The 19,599-nt window shown below is 41.9% G+C and overlaps 1 protein-coding gene and 1 long non-coding RNA gene across 5 annotated transcripts in view; both read left to right on the plus strand.

Annotated features, from left to right (window-relative positions):
- The first annotated feature begins 458 nt into the window (after positions 1-458).
- Positions 459-18,031, plus strand: LOC104140023 (uncharacterized). 2 transcript variants are annotated; one of them, XR_693205.2, is made up of 5 exons: positions 459-553; positions 1,215-1,290; positions 13,441-13,598; positions 16,558-16,610; positions 17,665-18,031. It is a non-coding gene; the product is annotated as an uncharacterized lncRNA (long non-coding RNA). The 2 variants fall into 2 exon arrangements; XR_011142743.1 differs by lacking the exon at positions 459-553 and adding an exon at positions 569-746.
- A 578-nt stretch (positions 18,032-18,609) lies between these two features.
- The window catches only part of PPM1L (protein phosphatase, Mg2+/Mn2+ dependent 1L), a 120,648-nt gene continuing 119,658 nt past the window's right edge, over positions 18,610-19,599 (plus strand). For 2 of the 3 annotated variants that reach the window (XR_011142825.1, XM_068954329.1), the window contains exon 1: positions 18,614-19,124. Coding sequence is in view for 2 of the 3 variants with exons in the window: in XM_068954329.1 (XP_068810430.1) it covers positions 18,722-19,124 (403 nt within the window). In the remaining variant the exon portion in view is untranslated. Of the gene's footprint in view, positions 19,125-19,599 lie in introns of all 3 variants that reach the window. The other variant, XM_009668535.2, reaches the window with a different exon arrangement.

Below are 19,599 nucleotides of genomic sequence, written 5' to 3' on the forward strand. Positions count from 1 at the left end.
GACAAGACGGGGGAAGTGGCCCTACATCATCTACTCACCCTCTCCACCAGCCCCGCGCCATTTTCTCAGCCTTCTCCTCCCACCCCGCGCCATTTTCTCAGCCTTCTCCTCCCACCCCGCGCCATTTTCTCGGCCTCCTGCCGGCTACCCGTGCCTCACCCTGTGTGGTTGTGGTGTGCCTCTCCTGCTGCCCCTCATCTCCAGAGCTGGGTTGCGGTACCGGCCGGCAACCAGCAGCTCCTGTGCCTACAAGGTAACGCAGTGGAGTGACCTCGCCGGCTCCTTCGGGCCGCCGCGGCCCAACTATCGCGCCAAGCTTCGCGGGCTTGGCCGCGGCAGCCGCATGGGCGGCCGATGCCTACGAGCCCCAGCAGCCCTCGCGCCACCGAGCTGCGAACGGCTGGCGAAAGGCACCGCAAAGGCTGCTGGGGCTTGTAGTCCCGGGCAGTGCCCGGGAAACGTGCTCCCAGATTAACACCTAGGCAAAGAAAGATATCCGGAGTCGCTGGAGGATGAATTTCCACTTTGCGTTTGTGTTATAAACAGAAAAAAGGTAATCTTGGATACAATGTTAATATAGCATTAGCCTTTCACCGAAGAATTGTAACTGTGCAAAGCCAGGTCTTTAGGAGCCCCTTTTTAAAATAAATGTGCTTTCTTTTAGTACAGGTCAGGTGAATGAAATTTAAACCGTGTACCTTGATGTGCATAGCAGCTATATATGATTAAACTGCAGGAGCACTTAGGTAAACATACGTTGTAATTTCTAGTAATACAAAAGCCAGTCATTTCAGGCCTACGGTTGTCCTCAACTGTAAAATTTTTCTCTTTATGACAGAGTTAACGCTGCTGAAGAGACAAAGGTTCCCCTGCAACCTGTACTTTGGAGTGATACTTTGGTGGGGGGGGGGGGGGGGCTGGTACAACTTCAAAGTAAAGCCGTTAGTTTTTCAAAAATGAGGTGAGATGATTTTAGTAGACTACAGTGTTAGCTGTTTCTGACACTGCTTGGTAGATACCATGGGCCCGTCTCAAGTCTCACTCTAAACAAAGAATAACGAGGTGATGAGATTGTGTAAGCTTCTATTTTACTCCGGCCTAGGAGGTATAGGAAATGCCACGTTTTTTTAAACTAGAAATCACCGTTCCTTACATGAGACTCTTTCAAAAGGCGTAACTTCCCTGAAAGACTACCTGTGGCTTTCTTATTTCAGATGGAGTAACAAGCCAAGTATTCCAGTGAGGCAGCAAAATCGAAGGGTCAACAACAGCTATCAGAGAGTATTCCAGGTGAGCAGTATCCCTTTTGTTTGCCACATTTCAGCATAACCATGTACTTGCTGAATAGTTTCCAAATTAGCTATAAGAAGAGAAAATTTCCACTTAATAAAAATCTAATCAGAGTCATACATTTTCTACATTGTTATATAATTAAGAGTGCTAAGGGGAAAAAAACAGCTCTTGCCTTTTGTAAGTGATCCTTTTAAAAGGCAAATTTGAAAACATTGGGTTTATACACTGACTGTGACAAAATGGTCTCAGGGAATTACAGTACTACAAAGTATTACATTATTTTCTTTAATTGCTTTAAGAAATAACTGATGTCCAACTGTGTCTATCAAGAAATTTTTTCTTTCTCTCCAGGCACAGGTATTGCTACTGCAATAAAATTTGCTACTATTTTTCTCAGTTTTTCAGCATAACCTTGTTTAATTTTGTAGGAGACTATTGCCAGTCTAATGTGGTTCCCTTTTTGCCTTGTCAAACCGTAGGCATAGGTGTGCCTAAGGTGTGCATAATTCTGCATAAGTGAATGGCCCCTTCAGAGAAATATCTCACATTATTACACTTGTGGACATGAGTAATTTGATAGGTACAGGAACCCAAATAAAATTCACGAAGGTATTTAATGCTTAACTCCCCATTGACTTTAATAGGTTTTAGATGTCTAAATAGCTTTGAGCTATACAGTTAAATACTGTAAGACAGTGAAGTAGAAATGGCCTGTTCATTTGGGTCCTTAATCTCTTTCACTGAAAGCCTAGTTGGGAAAATTCTCCTGTTGGATTTAAATACATGTTATAAAAAGAGGAAACTATGTAAGGGGAAAGCATAGGGAAGGTCAAAAACTCATTCAAAGAATACATAGTTCTTCTCCAAAAGACCACATCAGTAAACTGTTACATGTTTTATCTAAAACTTATTTCAAAAATGTCTTCATCAATGTCACTGGATTAAAACTATTTATAATTATATGTAAACTACATTTTATTTTATCCCTAGACTTTTAAAATGATGTTTTAATCCAGAGTGCTTTAAATAATTATAACTGTGGAGAGGAAGAATACTGTATGTTACCTCTGAAAGGAAAAAACATTGTATAGATTGCAAATAATAATGGAAAGATTGCCAGAAGTTTATCTTTCCGCTGACTAACGGACTATCCCAGACTGCCTCTTGGGTCCTGTCCACAGGAAGGAAGATGGTTTTCAGTGATTACGCAGAAATGTAATCTGCAATAAGAAGAGCAGAGAAGACAGTTAAAGACTGAAGAAATCATTTATTTTGTTAATTGCTGACCTCTAGGAACTAGAGCAGTGTACATCCTAACACCAGGATGAAAATAGGAGTAGGGATAAGGAAATAAAAGGGACTAGTAAATACACTGTTATCAAGAAAAGCCTGGAAGAAAACAGCAAACCTTGCAATATCTTGAAATGTCATCTGCTTGACAAAGAGACTTGTTACATGTGAAGTGGCCCATTAGTAATGCTGCACAAATGACAAATAGGGATTTGCTTTTCTCCAGAGCTGAAACAATTACTCATTGCTTCCTCTAAAAATACGGAAAGCACCATCCAGACTATCTCAGCCCAGCGGGTCCTGCCTCTTCTGACTGTCGTACTCATTCATACTAGCACACTTGAGTTCAGCTTACAGAAGAAGCAGCGAGACGTTTGCACCCGGAGAGGATTGCGCCCTTGCTTTGCTCTCCATCTCCGCTGCACTGAGTAACTTCCAACAGCAAAGCGTAACGAGGTTCCTGCAGTATGGAAAATGCCAGCGCTCCGGGGTCACCTGTGCACCCGAGAGACAGCTACTTCACCTCACGCTGCTGTCAGGCCCCGTGCTGTGTGGGGGACCGCATATGCGTGTTTTACAGTTGGCTCTTCGCCGTCAGCAGTGCCTGTCATCGCTTTCAAACCGGGATGCTTCTGGAGTCAGAGGGCGTCCTGACACCTTTGCCTCTCTCCATGCTAATGAGACCCTGCACTGTGCAAGTGCACAGCAGAGACGCAAAGGATGTTTATCAGTTGTGTTTGTTGTTGCCCTGTAGGCGTAAGGAACGCAGCCCAGGACGGGTGGATAGGCTGAGCAGTAATGTCTTAATGGTAAAATTAATCCTGTTCTTTAGAAGTGAAATGTGCAGATAAAACAGTTTCTGCTCTAAGACATTCAATTACCTCATTAAAATTAGATATGGGACATAAGTAGAGAACCTTTTCCTTTGCCCAGAATTCCTTCTCCAATTTACTTTCTACTACAGTACATGAAGGGGAATAGGCTTCTTTTCAGGTCTTATTAGGATGGAGATAAATGGTTTATTCCTGGACTGAAGATTAATGTCCTGTATGATAGAGAAGACTTTCGTGTATGAGGGATTCAGACTGGAAACTGCACAGAATGCGGTGATTTATGTTCAAAATTAATTCCCCCAGTCAGAGGACTGGAAGCTTATTAATTTAAAAGAAAATCTTAAAATCTATGAACAGTATGTAAATTGTCTACAAATATCCCAAATATGCAGAAATTGTCTCCTCTGTGTACATTAGTTTCTCTAACTTTTTTCTTCATCCTATCTTTCTATATTAGAAGCTAATTAAAATTAGAAGGCTAAAATTCATCATAAGTACGTCCTCATAGTCTGCTTAACAGTGGGAAAAGTTTGCTATTCTCCAGCACATGTGAGTTTGAAACTTTCAGATAGGTTTCTCTTAGTGAGCTCTGACCACCCATACTTACTAGCAGACTCTAACAAAGAAGTTGGTCCACCTCATATTTTATTCCTATAATGACTTAGTCATGAAATTGATTAATTGTGAATGAGAATTTGAGGCAAATTTTTCCTTTTCTACATGAATTTTTGATCAGCAAACAAGTCTTCTGCATTTCTGCACTGCCAAAATGATCAGCAGTGCTGCTTCTTTATTCATATTGTTTTGACAGAGGTTCGGACTTTTTCCTGTATATGAATTCTCTTTATTTAGATTTTTTTTTAACATGTCCTAGTTTCTTTAGGACTATGGCATAAAAAACAGGAAATTATTTTCAATGCAATTCCCAAATCACAGCTAACAAAAATAAAATCGAAGAGATAATTAAAACTGTTCTACAAGTACGTGAGGGAAAAAGGAAGCTAAATATTTTCCTATCTTGTAATTGCAAAAACATAGCTTACAATGCCAAAACAGTCTGTGTACCTGTTATTACACACTATGTTCACATATGTGCACACAAGTGACAGAACAGTACATATGGTCCTTCTGGTATAATAACGTTAACGGTATGTTTCTTACATTATGCAATTTTTACTTGTCAGCTTTAACAGTAATCATATAAATACTGCTTTGTGTGAATTTTCTTAGCTTACTGTTACTCTTAGAAAACTATGTTATACTCTTGTAAGGAATTCACGTATAGGTCAGCAAGGAAGTTTGAAATCAGAGCTTTCAGACACATAGCACAGACCTCTATCCAGCACTACCAGATGGATGCTGTCTTGTTCTGGTTCACTGTAATTTCATCCTCCTTTAAATTATGTTTGGTAACTGCTCACCTGAAACAGATCTGCCTTAGCTCCCTGGGTGCCCCTTCATAGTTACAAGCTGTGAAAGCAATGGGTCTTTGAGTAAGAAGGTAATATTTTTAACATTTCTCTTTGCATTTCTCTTTGTATCCTTCTCTTATTAATAGCTATTTTTCCATGTAAAAAATTCAGAATTTTAGTGTCAATGTACAAATATCTTCTTTTACAATTATCTATATTTATAGTTGATAACATAAACGTCGTGACTGGCCTAAAAAGACCAATTCCTTTCAAAATTATAGAAGGCTTCTATCCAATCTTCTGATCTGATCTTAAATGAGGATATTTTCAGTCCTGGGAGAATGAGGTATTGCTGCTTCATATAAATCAAAATCTGAACTCGCAGTCTAATTTAATCAAGAAAGGAAGAACAGCTTTTACTGGCAAATGCAGGCTTAATCATCAAATGATAGATAACATAAGGTCAATGGGAAGTCATATCTTAGAAGAAAAGGAAGCCAGAGATTTGCAGATGCAAGATTGTATTTATTATTAACCTTTACAGTGTGACTAAATAGAAATATTTCCCAGCAGGAATTAATATCCAGAGTGTAGCTTTTGAATCTTTGTGGATTTATGAACCATGTTCAATTACCTTTTTAATTCTTCCCTCATACACAGCACTTTATCACCTTCCCACCTATCAGAGCACCATAAAAATAGCACTCTGCTACTCCAGAGAAACCTATTGTTTCAAGACTTCACAGACTTACTATTAAAACCCATTTCATGTTTCATAAATTTTTATATCAAACATTCATCCCTGGCTTGCTTTCCTATCTGGATGACATACCAGATCTTTTTCTAAGGATAAATTAAATCCTTTTAGCCGTATTTTCCTCATTCCAGGTGTAACCCTAGAGAACCTCTGTAGAATATTGTTTCAGGGAAAACAAAGCACATTTTGAAAACGAAGGGCAAAATGATCCAGAATTTGTCTTCTCCCTACTTACATGTTTGCTAATCAAAATGTTATAGCTACTGATCTCCTGCCTGTCTAGATGTATAGAGTTCAAGCAGTAATTATGCTTATGTATGAAGGATATGTATCAATAAGCTCTTTGCTTCAGATGGCTAGAGAAAGGAAGAGCTCTGAGTACACAAAATAGTTAATTATGATTCTGCCACTAGTTTTAACAGAATGGCAATGTATTTGGCAGAGATTTAGATGTTGTTAAACGATACCAGTGTGTGTCTGTACGAGTCATTAAGAAATTTGCATTTTATGGAAATGATTGGATTCTGCTTCTAGTTGTCGGATCCATATGTGACAGTTTGGCTAAATATGTTCAATGTAGGACTATTTGGTGTTCTTTCAAATTATTCTAATTTAAAAGATGGCCAGGGCAACAGCTTTTCACAAAAAAAGTGCGTGCTGTAATTTTCATAATTTTAAATGAAAAAATTTAGAGTTTTTTTCCATTATTATAAAAACCATAAAACAAACGTCAATGATTCATTAAACAGATACTGTATCAACAATGTTGATATTGTTCATAGCCTTTGAAATATTTCTAAAGAGCTAATAAAAGACAATTTTCAGACGAGCTGTCAGGTAGTAGAGTAGTGTTGAAGTATCAGGTGGGAACAACAAGAAGGCAGAGAACTGCAGCACGACGGCAGCAGCTTCTAAAACTGATTTTGCCACTGAGGAGAAGCATAATGTAGCGACACCTTTACACTTTGTTCTTTCTACAACCTTTTTCATACCTTTAGGTAGTTAAACGTAGCAAAATACAGTTCAACAGCACCACAATCAAACTATGCTGTTTTAAGCACACAGCTATTACATTATTAAGTATCTGAGTTAAGCAAATGAGTGTGAAACTAAGCTCTCTGAAAAGGAGTAGTATTTAATAGCAATACAGGAGGTACGGAAGGAGCTACTAGAAGCCCATCTTTAAGTGTTTTAAAATAATTTTTCAGTGTTTGCCTTAACAGTGTTTGCACACTGTACTTCCTCTTAACAATGCAGTTTTTCTGTTTTCTTATCTATGCACTGTGCTGCAGTGGCAGATCACCTGGAGGTCCTCAGCTTTAGAAAAAATATCACAGATAGTTATAGGTATATCATTAGCTTTATAACTAATCCCATCGATTTTGGTAGTTTGATATGTTCCTAAAATAAATTCGGGACAGCCATATGTAGTAGAACATAGGCTGAAGGTCAGTGAGACTGTTTATGTGCTTAGCTGCCTCTTCAGAGCAGGGTCATAGTTAAAAAGCCGTTAAATTTAGATTCTTCAGCAGAACTCAGCTATTTGGAGAAACTGATACTAAGACAGAAGACTTCATTAAATGTCTCTTGATATCATAGAGGAAGAAAGAGTAAGTGAGCTTATTGACCTCAAGGAAGTAACAGAGCAGGTTTAGAAAATGGCAACTGCAGTTTCAAATACATATTGCTTCACCCCAATATAACTTAGCCAAGGTTTAAAGCATATTTATTTATTTAAAATGAGAGTTTTGCACTTCTTTAGAAGGGTTCTGTCTGACTTGCTTTCTTGTATTGTCACTCCTGTCTTGATGTTTGTCAACATGAGACATCTCAAACTTTTTTTGTATTTCTCAAAGTCTGCTCCTTACATCTCAGCCATACGGATTTTCTTGAGAATGCAGAATGCAGGCTTGTTACTGGCAGTTCCAGGTAGAAAACTTACGAAGATAATGAAAAATACATCAAAGACTTACAATTAATGTTTCATGTCTTAATCGTTACAGGAATAAAGTATGTTTTTTGTTTTTTCTCTGAGGTGCTGTTATTTTCATGTACTAACATGAAGCAACTCTTGCTGCAGGAGACTCTTTAGACAGCATCAGGCTCAAAGGCTCTGGAAAAGAGTGGGCTCTTCCGTCTTCTGAGCAGGAGTTGGGTTGTAGGTATAGCATGCTTCACTTCTGCCGAGTTTTGTGATTCAAGAGTTTTATGAGTTTTCAGATAAAAGACTGGATAAAGAAGAGCAGTAAAAGAAAGATAAATATGCACACAGCCCACAGATTCTGTGCATTTATGCTATATTTTGATTTTCTGTCATCACATATTTCAGTTCATGAATTAATCTTTATAGCTTCTGGTTGGGAACATAACTAGTAGACCTTAAATTCTGGCTGGTAGCCCAGTTACTCTCATGTAAGTGCCTCAGCCTTCTCCCTTTCCATTTCCAAAACCATAGCAGATCATATATTTGATACATAGAAAGTGGTCTTAGTTAATGCTTAGCCAAGCTGCGAAGTTATTTCTCGAATACTTTATTTTTTCCATTACAGCAAGGAGCAGAAAGGAAAACCTGTTTTATCAGCACACAGGTAACTGAATTGATTTTAACATTGAGACATTTCTGCTCAGTCTGTCTACCGGTCGTGAGGCAGATAACTGAGTTCGTTATGCTTAAATGTGAGACTAGAAATGTTACTTTAAAAGTGCGTGTGGTGGAGGCAATGCTTTTCCTTTGTGCTGTCACTTCTGGTGACAGGGAGGGAGCATGGTCCTTTTTCTGTAGCAGCTTGAGCCAAGCCACAATGGCCCTTGCCTCCCCAGCCACCGCAGAGCCCGGCGGTCCCGGGCTCTGTCTGTGCCAGGGATAGGGGGAGCCAGGAGGGCAGGAGGAGGAGGGGAAGACAGAGCTGCACAACTGCAAGAACTGCAGCGGGAATAGGCACTGCCCGTGGAGGAAGGGAATGAACTCACCCCTCCTCCCCCAGAAAGCACTTGGGACATAGTGAGTGTGTGAAGTACTGTATTGTCGGCCAGCATCTCCGTCCATTTACTGCATGGGTCTCCTCTGTAACTCCTACAGGGCAACAACAAACACAACTGATAAACATCCTTTGCGTCTCTGCTGTGCACTTGCACAGTGCAGGGTCTCATTAGCATGGAGAGAGGCAAAGGTGTCAGGACGCCCTCTGACTCCAGAAGCATCCCGGTTTGAAAGCGATGACAGGCACTGCTGACGGCGAAGAGCCAACTGTAAAACACGCATATGCGGTCCCCCACACAGCACGGGGCCTGACAGCAGCGTGAGGTGAAGTAGCTGTCTCTCGGGTGCACAGGTGACCCCGGAGCGCTGGCATTTTCCATACTGCAGGAACCTCGTTACGCTTTGCTGTTGGAAGTTACTCAGTGCAGCGGAGATGGAGAGCAAAGCAAGGGCGCAATCCTCTCCGGGTGCAAACGTCTCGCTGCAACGAGTAATTGTTTCAGCTCTGGAGAAAAGCAAATCCCTATTTGTCATTTGTGCGGCATTACTAATGGATTGGGCATTGCACGGGCAGCTGAAAGACAGAACGCCTGTATGAGTAACTGACAGCTAAGCAATTCATCAGGTTACTGGCTAAGCGTCCTCAACTCCCATATTAAATAAAGTTGAGTTTTTTGTCTTTTCACCTACAAGGTCTACTGCCTATTCTGGAGAATACTAATTAACCGGAGCAATCAAGAATGATAACAGCAGAGAAAAGAGGAAGATACGATAGTTCACGATGGAAACACAACACAGCAGGCAGGGTGTTTTTCTGTATTTTTGTTTGAAATTAGTTCACTTACTTGGCAGAGCAGGTCTCCTGACTTTCCACTGAGGATGGAAGGTCAGCAGAGAACAATGCTTGTGGAGAAGTCATTAGCTATAAATAAAGGAGTTCATAGCATCTGATAAACTGCCTCCTGCAGAGGGATCCATGTAAGCACATGCCATTCCTTCTACGCTTTCTCTCATCCTTTGTTTGCTGCTTTTTCATCGGCTGAAGGCAGTTGCCCGTTATTCTGCACTCACTAAACAGATCCTGTGATTGCGGCAAATTTTGTGAGCCGTGTGAATGCTGAAAGCAGTGGAGCCTGTAGAGAAGAAAACTAAATTTAGTAATGTTTCGATATCACCAGCTTCTACCATATGCATGTGCAGAAATGAATCCTTGGTAGCTGGAAGCAGCAGTAGGGAAGCCTGCAGCTGTTTGAAACTCATTCCTCCATCTGGCATCAGCTTCACAGTCTGGTGCCTCAGGAGACCTAGGATTGATGTGAGAATTAGAGGAAAAAAAAATAGCTATAAAAGAAAATTAAAACAAAGTCATAAAATTCTCTTGTACTCAGATGATTTTTCCCATTAAAACACAACTCCTATGCTGCAAATCTGCTTCATGGTTAAGCAGATGGTGCTGTGGTGTGTATATTTCACAAAGTGGGCAAGAAGGAGAGACAGTTCTGACAGCTGAAGGTACCAAACCATGCAGCTACTTTAGTACAAACCATGCGGTTTGTACCTCACTAGACATATTGCCCGTGAGAAGACAGAGAGTAAACAAAAAGAAACATATTTGTCACTGAAGACACACAGGTAGAATAGCTAACACTTAAAACAGCCTTAAGTTGGAGCTGTGTTTAGTATTATCACTTTCCTTACTGCATCCAGCTCTTGTGAACCCAAACTTTTCTTGTGTGGAATGTAGACATCTAAATATCTCTAAGCATCTTATCCCTGTTACCTAATATAGAATTAAAAAAAAAATTATAAAGTCCTCTTCTGTGAGTTCCCCCCACAGTTAAGTTGTGGATTTTTTGTACTGCTTCTGTGTTCTTTCTGTACTTTGGTATCTCTTTTGACAGAAGACTATGGCTCTATTCAGAGGACATCAGGAATGCTCCTTCAGTCTTCTCTTTGGAGAAAGTCTGAGTCTCTTCCTTCCCCTGCTACTTAATAAAATATATACAATATTTCAGCCCTAGACAAATGAATGCTTCAAATTTGTTTATTGACAGACCCATTTCAGAAATCCACATGAATTTCAAGCACTAGGCACGAACACAAACACTCCATAATTTCAAAAAAGGGGAAGGTCTTAATAAATTCTCTGTACCCCAATCAATAAATTCTCCTACCATCCTTATTTTAATATTTGTCTATCAATCATCTCCATCATTAAAAACCTGGAGAATAAGTGAGCCTTTCAAACTGAGTAACAGATCTGGGCTTCAGTCAATTAAGACTGAAGCTGGAATCCCCCCTTGATGGTCTCCTTACCTCAAGTGCTTTGTGTACAACTTGTCATCACCGTGTCAAACAGCGTTAGCCTGAGTGCTCCAGATGAGCCCGTCTGTAAGGCTGCGTATGGAAATGAAGCCGTCACTGAGGATTGATTGCACGTTCCCGGAGACAAACGGAGCCCAGGCTGCCCATTTTACACCATTCAAGAGCTGTGAAGCTATCAGAAAACCAATCTACCTGGCTTGTTCCAGGAAATCTTCAGTAACCTAGAACTGAATTCTCTCTACTGTGCCTTATAGCAGGCTTTAGTTTTAAGGGTATGTTATGAATATGATCAAGGGAAGGTGTCAGGGTTGGATTGCTGCTGCACCTTTGAGATTCACCAATGGTGTAACTAGCTTCTTGAAGACTCCTGAAACTGAATGTAACTTGGGATCTGTTTGAAATTGTGCAGTGAGCCAAGTGAGTCCACAGTGGATTTTGGGCTTAGGGTAATCATAAAAAAAAAGACATCTGTAACCTTGGTTCCCCTCTCATCTCGGTTTTGGTACAAGCCTAGCTTAGCCAACCTAAGGATCTAGGCCTGAATGCAGCCCATAGTGTTTTGCATGCAAGTGTATCTGAAAGAAGTAGAAATGCTTAATGCAAATGAAGTAGTCTACAACATAATGCAAGAAACATCTGCTAAACCAAATAAAAATTAATGAAGAGGAAAATTAAGATTCCTTTATTGTTGATTTTTATCAATTTGTGTTCAAATCTGAGAAGGATTTAGTAAGAGTGCTGCCAGTTCACTGTTAATTCAAAATGGTTCTAAGTGACTTAGTTTCTATTCATATTTTGCATACATATTTTGGAGTTCTTCATGTAAGTGGTAAATTTGTGATGCATTAATTCACCAGCAAATACTCTCCAGACATTTCCAAATACATCTTCCTTGAGTAGTGATGTAAAGTTCTGCTGCTATTTAAATGAAAGAATACTTTAGATAGATAGCAGCTTTGGCAGTCAGGATCGTTTTCATCTTTATCTGCTGGGCCTTTTTGGCGATCTTTCAGTCATGCTCCAATTCTCAGTGAATTCATATCTGGAAACTGACAGGAAAAATATGTATTTTGAATAATTGTGATACAAAGGGCCTAACTAGAGAAACCTAAGGGTAAATCAGTGAGAATTTCCAAGAGTATGTCATGTCCCCAAGAGGTGGGCTCAGAATGAAAATTTTGAAATCGTGCTCCCACCAAGATGCAAGGCAAGTCTCCTACTGACTTCAGTGGGAACAGCATTTCACCTTTGACTTCTCATCCCACTGGCATTGTCAGTACTCTAGTTTCTTGGTGAGAACCTCTTATATATTTGGATCACCTGAGGACTACATAACTACTGAGACCAGAATTGCACTGTATTCCTATCAGCTTCTTTCCATCCCACTTTTTTAGGTCACTTGTAGATTGTCTCTACATCAGCATGTGATCTCAGTAGTATAAAACTGTTTCATCTTCATAGGTAATAGCCAAATTATTCTTGCCATATTGAATTGTATCAATTCAAGACGCTATAAATTGACAGACTTCAGAATTTATTTCTGAAATACATCCTTGATTAAATTTTTCCATAAAATGAGTATTGGCATCTTTTCTTGATTGTGTGTTTCACAGGACAGTTTGCCTTCAATGTTAAAAGTAGATTAGAACATACAAACACTAATAGAAACAACACCCTTTTTTCATTGGTGAAATAGTAGTGGTAGTTTTTTTGATTTTTGTTTTCTTGAAATAATATGTTGGCCCCAGGTATAACTTTTCAAAAATGACATACCATAACTTTAGTAAGCCAGGTCTGGGATTTGCATTCTCATGTTATCTGTTTGTACGCAGGGTAGGTGGACACGTTTAACCTTCCCAATATATCCAAGATGTGCTTCAGCTGCATAGGCAGACAGAACTTCATTGCTGTTGGTCTGGTGCATGCATCAAGTTGCTCTCCTCTGTCCCAGACCGCAAAAGTCACCTTTAAACAGTTTGCTTAGAAGGTGTTAACCTTTGTTTCTAATCTAATTTAGGCAGAGCCTAACCATGAAGTGAATTTATACTAACTTACAGATTATGCTCCGTTACAAGGCACTTCCTTGTCCCATTCTGCACGAGGATTTGACATGGTGTTAATCATTTTCGCAGAAAGCATCACTTCCTGAATTGTGTATGTTTTAAATTTCAGCAGTCTTTGTAGCCAAACAAGCTAGTTCAGAATTACAGCACAGTAGCGTTCTAGCTATGTAGTTATATCAATCCTAGATCTACTCTTTAGCAGCCAAATCAAATCTGACATATACCATTAAGGCATGTAGCTTCAGTATCTCAAGGGGATTAAAAACATTTTTTTCCTTTTTTAAATTCTTCCACTTTCCCATGATTTTATCTCTCAATCCCTCTACTTCTCCCTTGTATCTGCCCCAATACGTGGGGCTAAACCATAGCAGAATCTTATGTTTAAATAAAAGATGCTGTTAAAGCATCACTTTCTTTTTTTCCAGAAATCTCCGTGCATCTTGTGACCCTCATTCTTACTGACATTAAGGTCACTTTATGTTGCCAGGAAATAAATGAACATCAGACTTTACACATCAAGGTGTACTATAACGCGGAATGGGAATTGAGACTCTTGGAAAATAGGAAAGAAAAAAACCAGCCTGCGTGAAAAATTGCTGCTTTCCTTCTACATCTGCAAATGTTCCTCTTCAAGGGAGATGCAAGGTGAGCAAAATTCCTGTAATAAGATTCCTCTTGGATTTAACAGAGAGAAAGGAGAATTTACCTACAATGCTTGACAGTCGCTGCAACAGAAAAATACATATAATTCTGGACACAATACTGGGATATATTAACTGGGATTGAAAGAAAGGATACAAATTGTTGACAAGAAAACTAAAGCTTCATTTGCCTGTTACCAAAGCTACTGTAGAAAACAATTTATTATATTGCTGTACTGTTATTCCTCTGGAGACCTATGTCTGTCATGGCCAGACAGATCTAAAATTTGTCTAAATTTTAGTCTAAAATTTGTTTCTTTAAAACATCTGTAAAGAAAATCAAGAGATATTTTACTGCATTACAATTTTGTTCCTGACAGAGGCCAAAAAAAAAAAAAAAAAAAAGGTCAGTTTTGCAGTTATCATTGTTACTGTTTTTTCTATTACAATTCTGTTGATTAACAGAAGAAAAGGAGATGACCCTGTAGGCTTCTTGGAATGTTTTGATATAAATGTCAGTGTTTTGTCCTGCAATGAAAGAACTAACCTGCAGTAAACTACATTAGGGTGCACTTCTGATTTATGCTAATAACACTATTTGAATCTGAATAGCCTGGCAAGACTTAAATAGCACAATACAGTAATTAATACGAAAAGCTTACTCCAAATCGTAGCACTGCAGAGAATGTTATAAAATAGAAAATTTACAGATTTCGGGAGGATTTTTACAAGAAAATTTCCATGAAACTGAACCCTGAATGTTAGCGTAGTTATCTAGTAAGACTGACGAATCATTTAGAATCATATCTTCACTAGTCATCCCAAGGGTAAAGTAATAGTAAATTCAGTTTGCATATAGGGTAAATGAAATCAAATATCTTGTTTTTATTATTTACATTGATTTTATTTTATAATCAAGAAATTATAATGTTAACTCTTTGCAAATTAGCAAGAAGTGAGTGTTTTTTCCAAAATCTTATTCAGTATTTAATTTTGATTACCATGAAAATTACTTACAATTGAAAGTAGTATTGTTGCTTTTTTTCTCCAGGTCCAAAACTTCTCATTTTATTCTGTATCAGGCAACATATAGCCAATACCTGTATATTACAATGCTAAACGTAATGACCGCGGTATCAATACATGCTTATATTCACAGACGATTTGCTTCGGTAGGTAGCCAGTGCATGAAAGCAAACTCTGCCTTGGTATCTTCATGATACATGTAGGCAGTAGGAGGAGCTGTTGAGCAAGAAATGTTTTTCTGCATGTTGAAGTCATTGCATGGTGTATCATTACCAAGTTCATTGGTGAAGCTGACTCAAGAGATTGCTTTTCATTCCTTTCACAAATGAATAAAAGTCAGAGTTCTTCTCCCCAGCAAAAACAAAGTAAAATCCTTCCATAGCAACTGATATGCCAAATATTTCCGAAATTTTAATGATCAGTTTCCAGTTTTAAAAGAACGTGTTTGGATCTTGGAGTTCCATCATTCCACTAGTTCAGCTAGGGAAACTTACAGGAGTGAGCAGTGCCGGATTCAGTCGTGGAGAGCATTATGAAACCCTTACATGTGCTCAGTCGCTCATTCTAGATCAGACCTGCCTGAACCTTACTTTGAACCTTCTAATTTTGCACTTAAGGTACTTTCCTGTGGAGCTTGCACTTTGTGCTTAGCTTATTAGCATTTAATAAGCGGACAGTTCCATTTCAAGGGCCAAGCGGAAGAAAATTCTCGGAGATCATTATATGGATTACGTTGAGATGCCTCTATCGTGATGTCAATTGCTACCCTATTGCATCAGTTTAGCAAAACAAGACTTATCCTGTGCCTTCTAGTTTCATCTGCCTCCCATTCAGAAATTAAAGCTTTAAACACTCCACAGCTGCAGAGTGTTTCAGGTCATACTTTCACAGCTGAGATGTTTTTGGAACCAACTCAAACTCCCTAGCAGTTTAAAATATGTATAAGGCTTTGGAAAACAGGCAACACCGATTTTGCTGATAATGGACTGCCTCAGGGTAGTGTGGAGCTTCAGCTCCTAGAGGCGTTTAGCACAGAGAGGATTCTGCACCTCTTCGAATAAAGTTGTTAGACAGTGTATAGATACTAGTCCTCACCAACTGAAATAACAATGACGAGATGCACGCTGGCGGTTGGAAGAGGGCTTTGTGTACTGTCCGGAATGAAACCACTTTATTTCGCTTGGCAATCCCATCGTCTGAATTCAAACTGTCATCACTGAAACACAACTTTAATACAAGTCACTGTACCCTCAGGGTACATTCACATTTATATTTCGCTACAATGATGATTAAATATATAATGAATTAATTGACTGTAGTGAGTAGTATTTTCCACGTTTTAAAATTTATTTTATCTTTCATTAAACATAAAATTAAATAGAGTTAAAGGAAGCAATTATTCAGTTGTTATTAAAAACAAACACAACCATTATAGGACAAATTTTGCTTAGTGGCCACATATGGCTTCCAGCTAGTGAAATAAACAACTCCAAGGGGAGTTGCTGCAGCAAATACAGCAAAAAGCCAGGGAGAAGAAATTAGCTCTCCAAGGGCACATATACAAAGACAAGTTGACTGTGTTGAGGCATCTGTGTGGTAATGCAAGTGTCTCAGCCATGTTAAGGCATAGTTTAGATGGAAATATACGGGGACTTCCTTTAGGCTGAGAAGTTTTCCCATAAATGCTCTGTTCAAAAAACGGAGAGGCAGTCTGACATAAAAGCTTCAATGGAGATGCAGTTACAAAGTTTGTAGTAGCAAAAACATTATTTCAGTGGAGTAACTTATTTCAGCCTCTATTTATCACAGTTACTCTCAACTTTCCTGGTCGTACTTGTAAGTAGAGCTAATCAGTTAGCACAGTAAGCTACAAACGCTTCTAAGTCTGGTTTGTTCATCATATTACTGCAATCACAGGTGCAAATCTTGCCTTGCAGGTAAAGAGCTCACAGCTCAACTCCTCTGGACAGCGAAAGGCAAGAAGGTAAAGGTAAGAGAGTTTCTTCAGACCTCTAACGTACAGCTTTGTATAGTTCTTTGAAATACTTTTAATAGAAGTGTCACATGCCTCTGAGATTTTAAAGCAGTATCATTGCTGTAGCCAATATCTGTCATTAATTTTCCTGCTTCTCGGAGTTGGACATAAGTATCTGACACAAAAAGGTTTAACTCATTAACTTTGGGTTAACCGGTTTCATGTAATAAGCTGATCTTTGAAAAAACAGCAAAAAATAGTTTATATGTGTTTATATGTGAATTCTGTGTTACCAAAAGTCCTCAGGAAGCAGGACCTGTTAGATTTGGGGGAAAGCAGGTACTTGAACAGTCAGCCTTGGCTGAAAGGCATTTTATTACATTTTGCAATCTAAATTTCAGACTGGTTTTGCGTTTTGCTTATCCATTCTCCACGCTACTCTTACATGAGCTCTCACACTCCTTGAGGCTGGTTGACAAATCCTGTCAGTTTTCAGAGCCCCAGGCTGCGAATCCTTCCCGCTCACCCACAACTCAGGCGGGATGCGGAACCGCATTCGTTCCAGCAAACCCCGCTCACACCGTCACAGCTTGTGACTCTCGTTGCTTATCAGTTAACAGAAAAACAACCGCTTACTGAAGTGGAGCAGAGAAAGAGAATACAAATTCTGAGCAGATTTTTTTTTTTCTCATTGAAACGTTGCCTCGACAAACTCCACTATCAGGTGAATAATTCAGCAATTTCTACTTTTGCTCCTCTTCACCTGTGAGACTGCCAATGTAATTGGGGGCTACTTACTAGATTTACTAGGTGCCCATATGAGATTACCTTAAGGAAGAGCTCTAGCACTGTTTTGTTTTCTCATTTCCCTGGGCTTTGTGTCCGTTGCCGATAGGTCACCATCAGATTTTGAAATGGGGATCAGCTGCGCTTGAGCTTTTGCAGCCCTGGCACTTCCTGAGGAGGCGAGCTTGGGCAGCTGGTAACAGATAGGACTGTGCAGCTATTTCTGTATCAGTTTACATCCATCTTCCCCCTTCAACCTCCTTCTTTCTTTTTAAATTCACAGGAGAGGTATTTTTGGCTCCTGTTTCTGCTAACGAAGCACGCAAGGCAGCAGAAGAGCTGACCGCAGAGGAGACGAGGAACGGCCCGAGCCAACGGCTGCTGCCGTGACAGGGGGGTGACCCAAAACCCCGGAGATGCTCGGGGAGGGAGGAAAACAACGAATTTGAGCAACTGCTCCCTTCTCTTCACTAAGCTGTAAAAACTTTGCTCCAGGCTTGGTGTCTAAGGGAAACACTGAGGATGAAATTACTTATTTTCCATGGCCTCCGCGTGGGCTCTTTTCCACCGCGGCGTGACAGCGGGCGCGGGGGAGTCCCCGCTTTGCCCGGTGCTTCCCTCCTGGCGCCTGCCCTGGCCCACGAGGCGTGTTTTCGGAGCGCAGTCCCGCGGCGTTTGCCCTGCCAGCCCCGGCCTCCCGGGGAGGGGGGTTTCGCCTAGGCCGCGCGGCGCGCCCCGCCTCCCGCCGGACTACGAGTCCCGGCGGCCTTCGCGCCGCCCCCTCCGGCCACTCAGCGGCGGCCTCCCCGCGCGGAGGCTGCTGGGGCTCGTAGGCAGCCGGCGGGGCCGGGCGAGGAGGAGGAGGAGGCGGTGGCGGCGGCGCCCCGCCCCGGGGGAGGGCCGGCGCAAGGCGTGGGGGACGCGGGAGACAGGTAGCGCGGGCGGCCCTGCCAGGCACCTCCTCGCTGCGGCCGGTCGCCGGTGGCTTCGCGACGCGACGCGGCGAGAGAGCGGCGGCGGCGGCCTCCCGCGGGGCCCCGAGGCGGGGCAGCGGCCTAGGGGCGCCGGCGCCCGCGGCGCGCTCGGGCTCTGAGGGGGCCGCGGCCGCAGGGGGTGGCGGCGCCGCCGGCGGAGCGCCCCTTCCCGCCGGGCCGGGCCGGGCCGGGCCGCGCCGCTCCCCGCCGTGCGGCAGGCACGGGGCGCCGCGGGGCCGGTCCCCGGCGCCCGGCTCTGCCCCCGCCGGCGGGCATGCACTGATCGGCCGCCTCGCCGCACACCCCCGGCAGCCGTCGGGGCGCGCGTTGCAGGCTGTGGGGGGGGACACACGGCCTCGATAATAAATGATAGAGGATACCATGACTTTGCTGTCTCTGCTGGGTCGGATCATGCGTTACTTCTTGCTTAGACCGGAGACGCTGTTCTTGCTGTGCATCAGCTTGGCCCTGTGGAGTTATTTCTTCCACACGGATGAGGTGAAAACCATCGTCAAGTCCAGCAGGGACGCGGTGAAGATGGTGAAGGGCAAGGTGGCCGAGATCATGCAGAACGACAGGCTGGGGGGGCTGGACGTGCTGGACGCGGAGTTCTCCAAGACCTGGGAGTTCAAGAGCCACAACGTGGCCGTCTACTCCATCCAAGGCCGGCGGGACCACATGGAGGACCGGTTCGAAGTCATCACCGACCTGGTGAACAAGACGCACCCCTCCATCTTTGGGATATTTGACGGGCACGGAGGAGAGGCAAGTGCTCGGCTGGATAAAACGGGGCTGGCGGTGGGGAGGGCTGCTTCAAGGCAAGGAGCTGTCGTGTCCTCCCCCGAGGTGTGAGAGGTCACTGTTTGGGGGGCTGCTCCTTTCCTAAAGGATGAGGAGGAAGAATCCCTGAATAGGGAGAGAGAGAGAGAGAGAGAGAGATGTCTCTATTCCCTTTCTCTTTCACTACCATTTCCACTACCGTAAATGTGTTTATACCCCCTCTGCCCTTTATAGCAGTAAAGGCTTAATTGAAGTAAAAGCCCTTGGAGGTGGATCTTATGTGCACAGAATAATGATGCTGAGCACAAACTGCCTGGAGTCATCTTTTGTTGCAGAGAAGTGTGGTGTAATCTGGCTTTGGCAGAGGGCTGGTCTCCCCCTCCTGTCAGGAGCTGTGCTCTTCAGCACTGGTCAGAGATTTCTCTTTGAGGCCGCATGTGTGTAGCGTTAAGCTGCGCATAAAA

The sequence above is a fragment of the Struthio camelus genome, chromosome 9 (assembly GCF_040807025.1).
Source record: "Struthio camelus isolate bStrCam1 chromosome 9, bStrCam1.hap1, whole genome shotgun sequence".
NCBI lineage: Eukaryota > Metazoa > Chordata > Aves > Struthioniformes > Struthionidae > Struthio > Struthio camelus.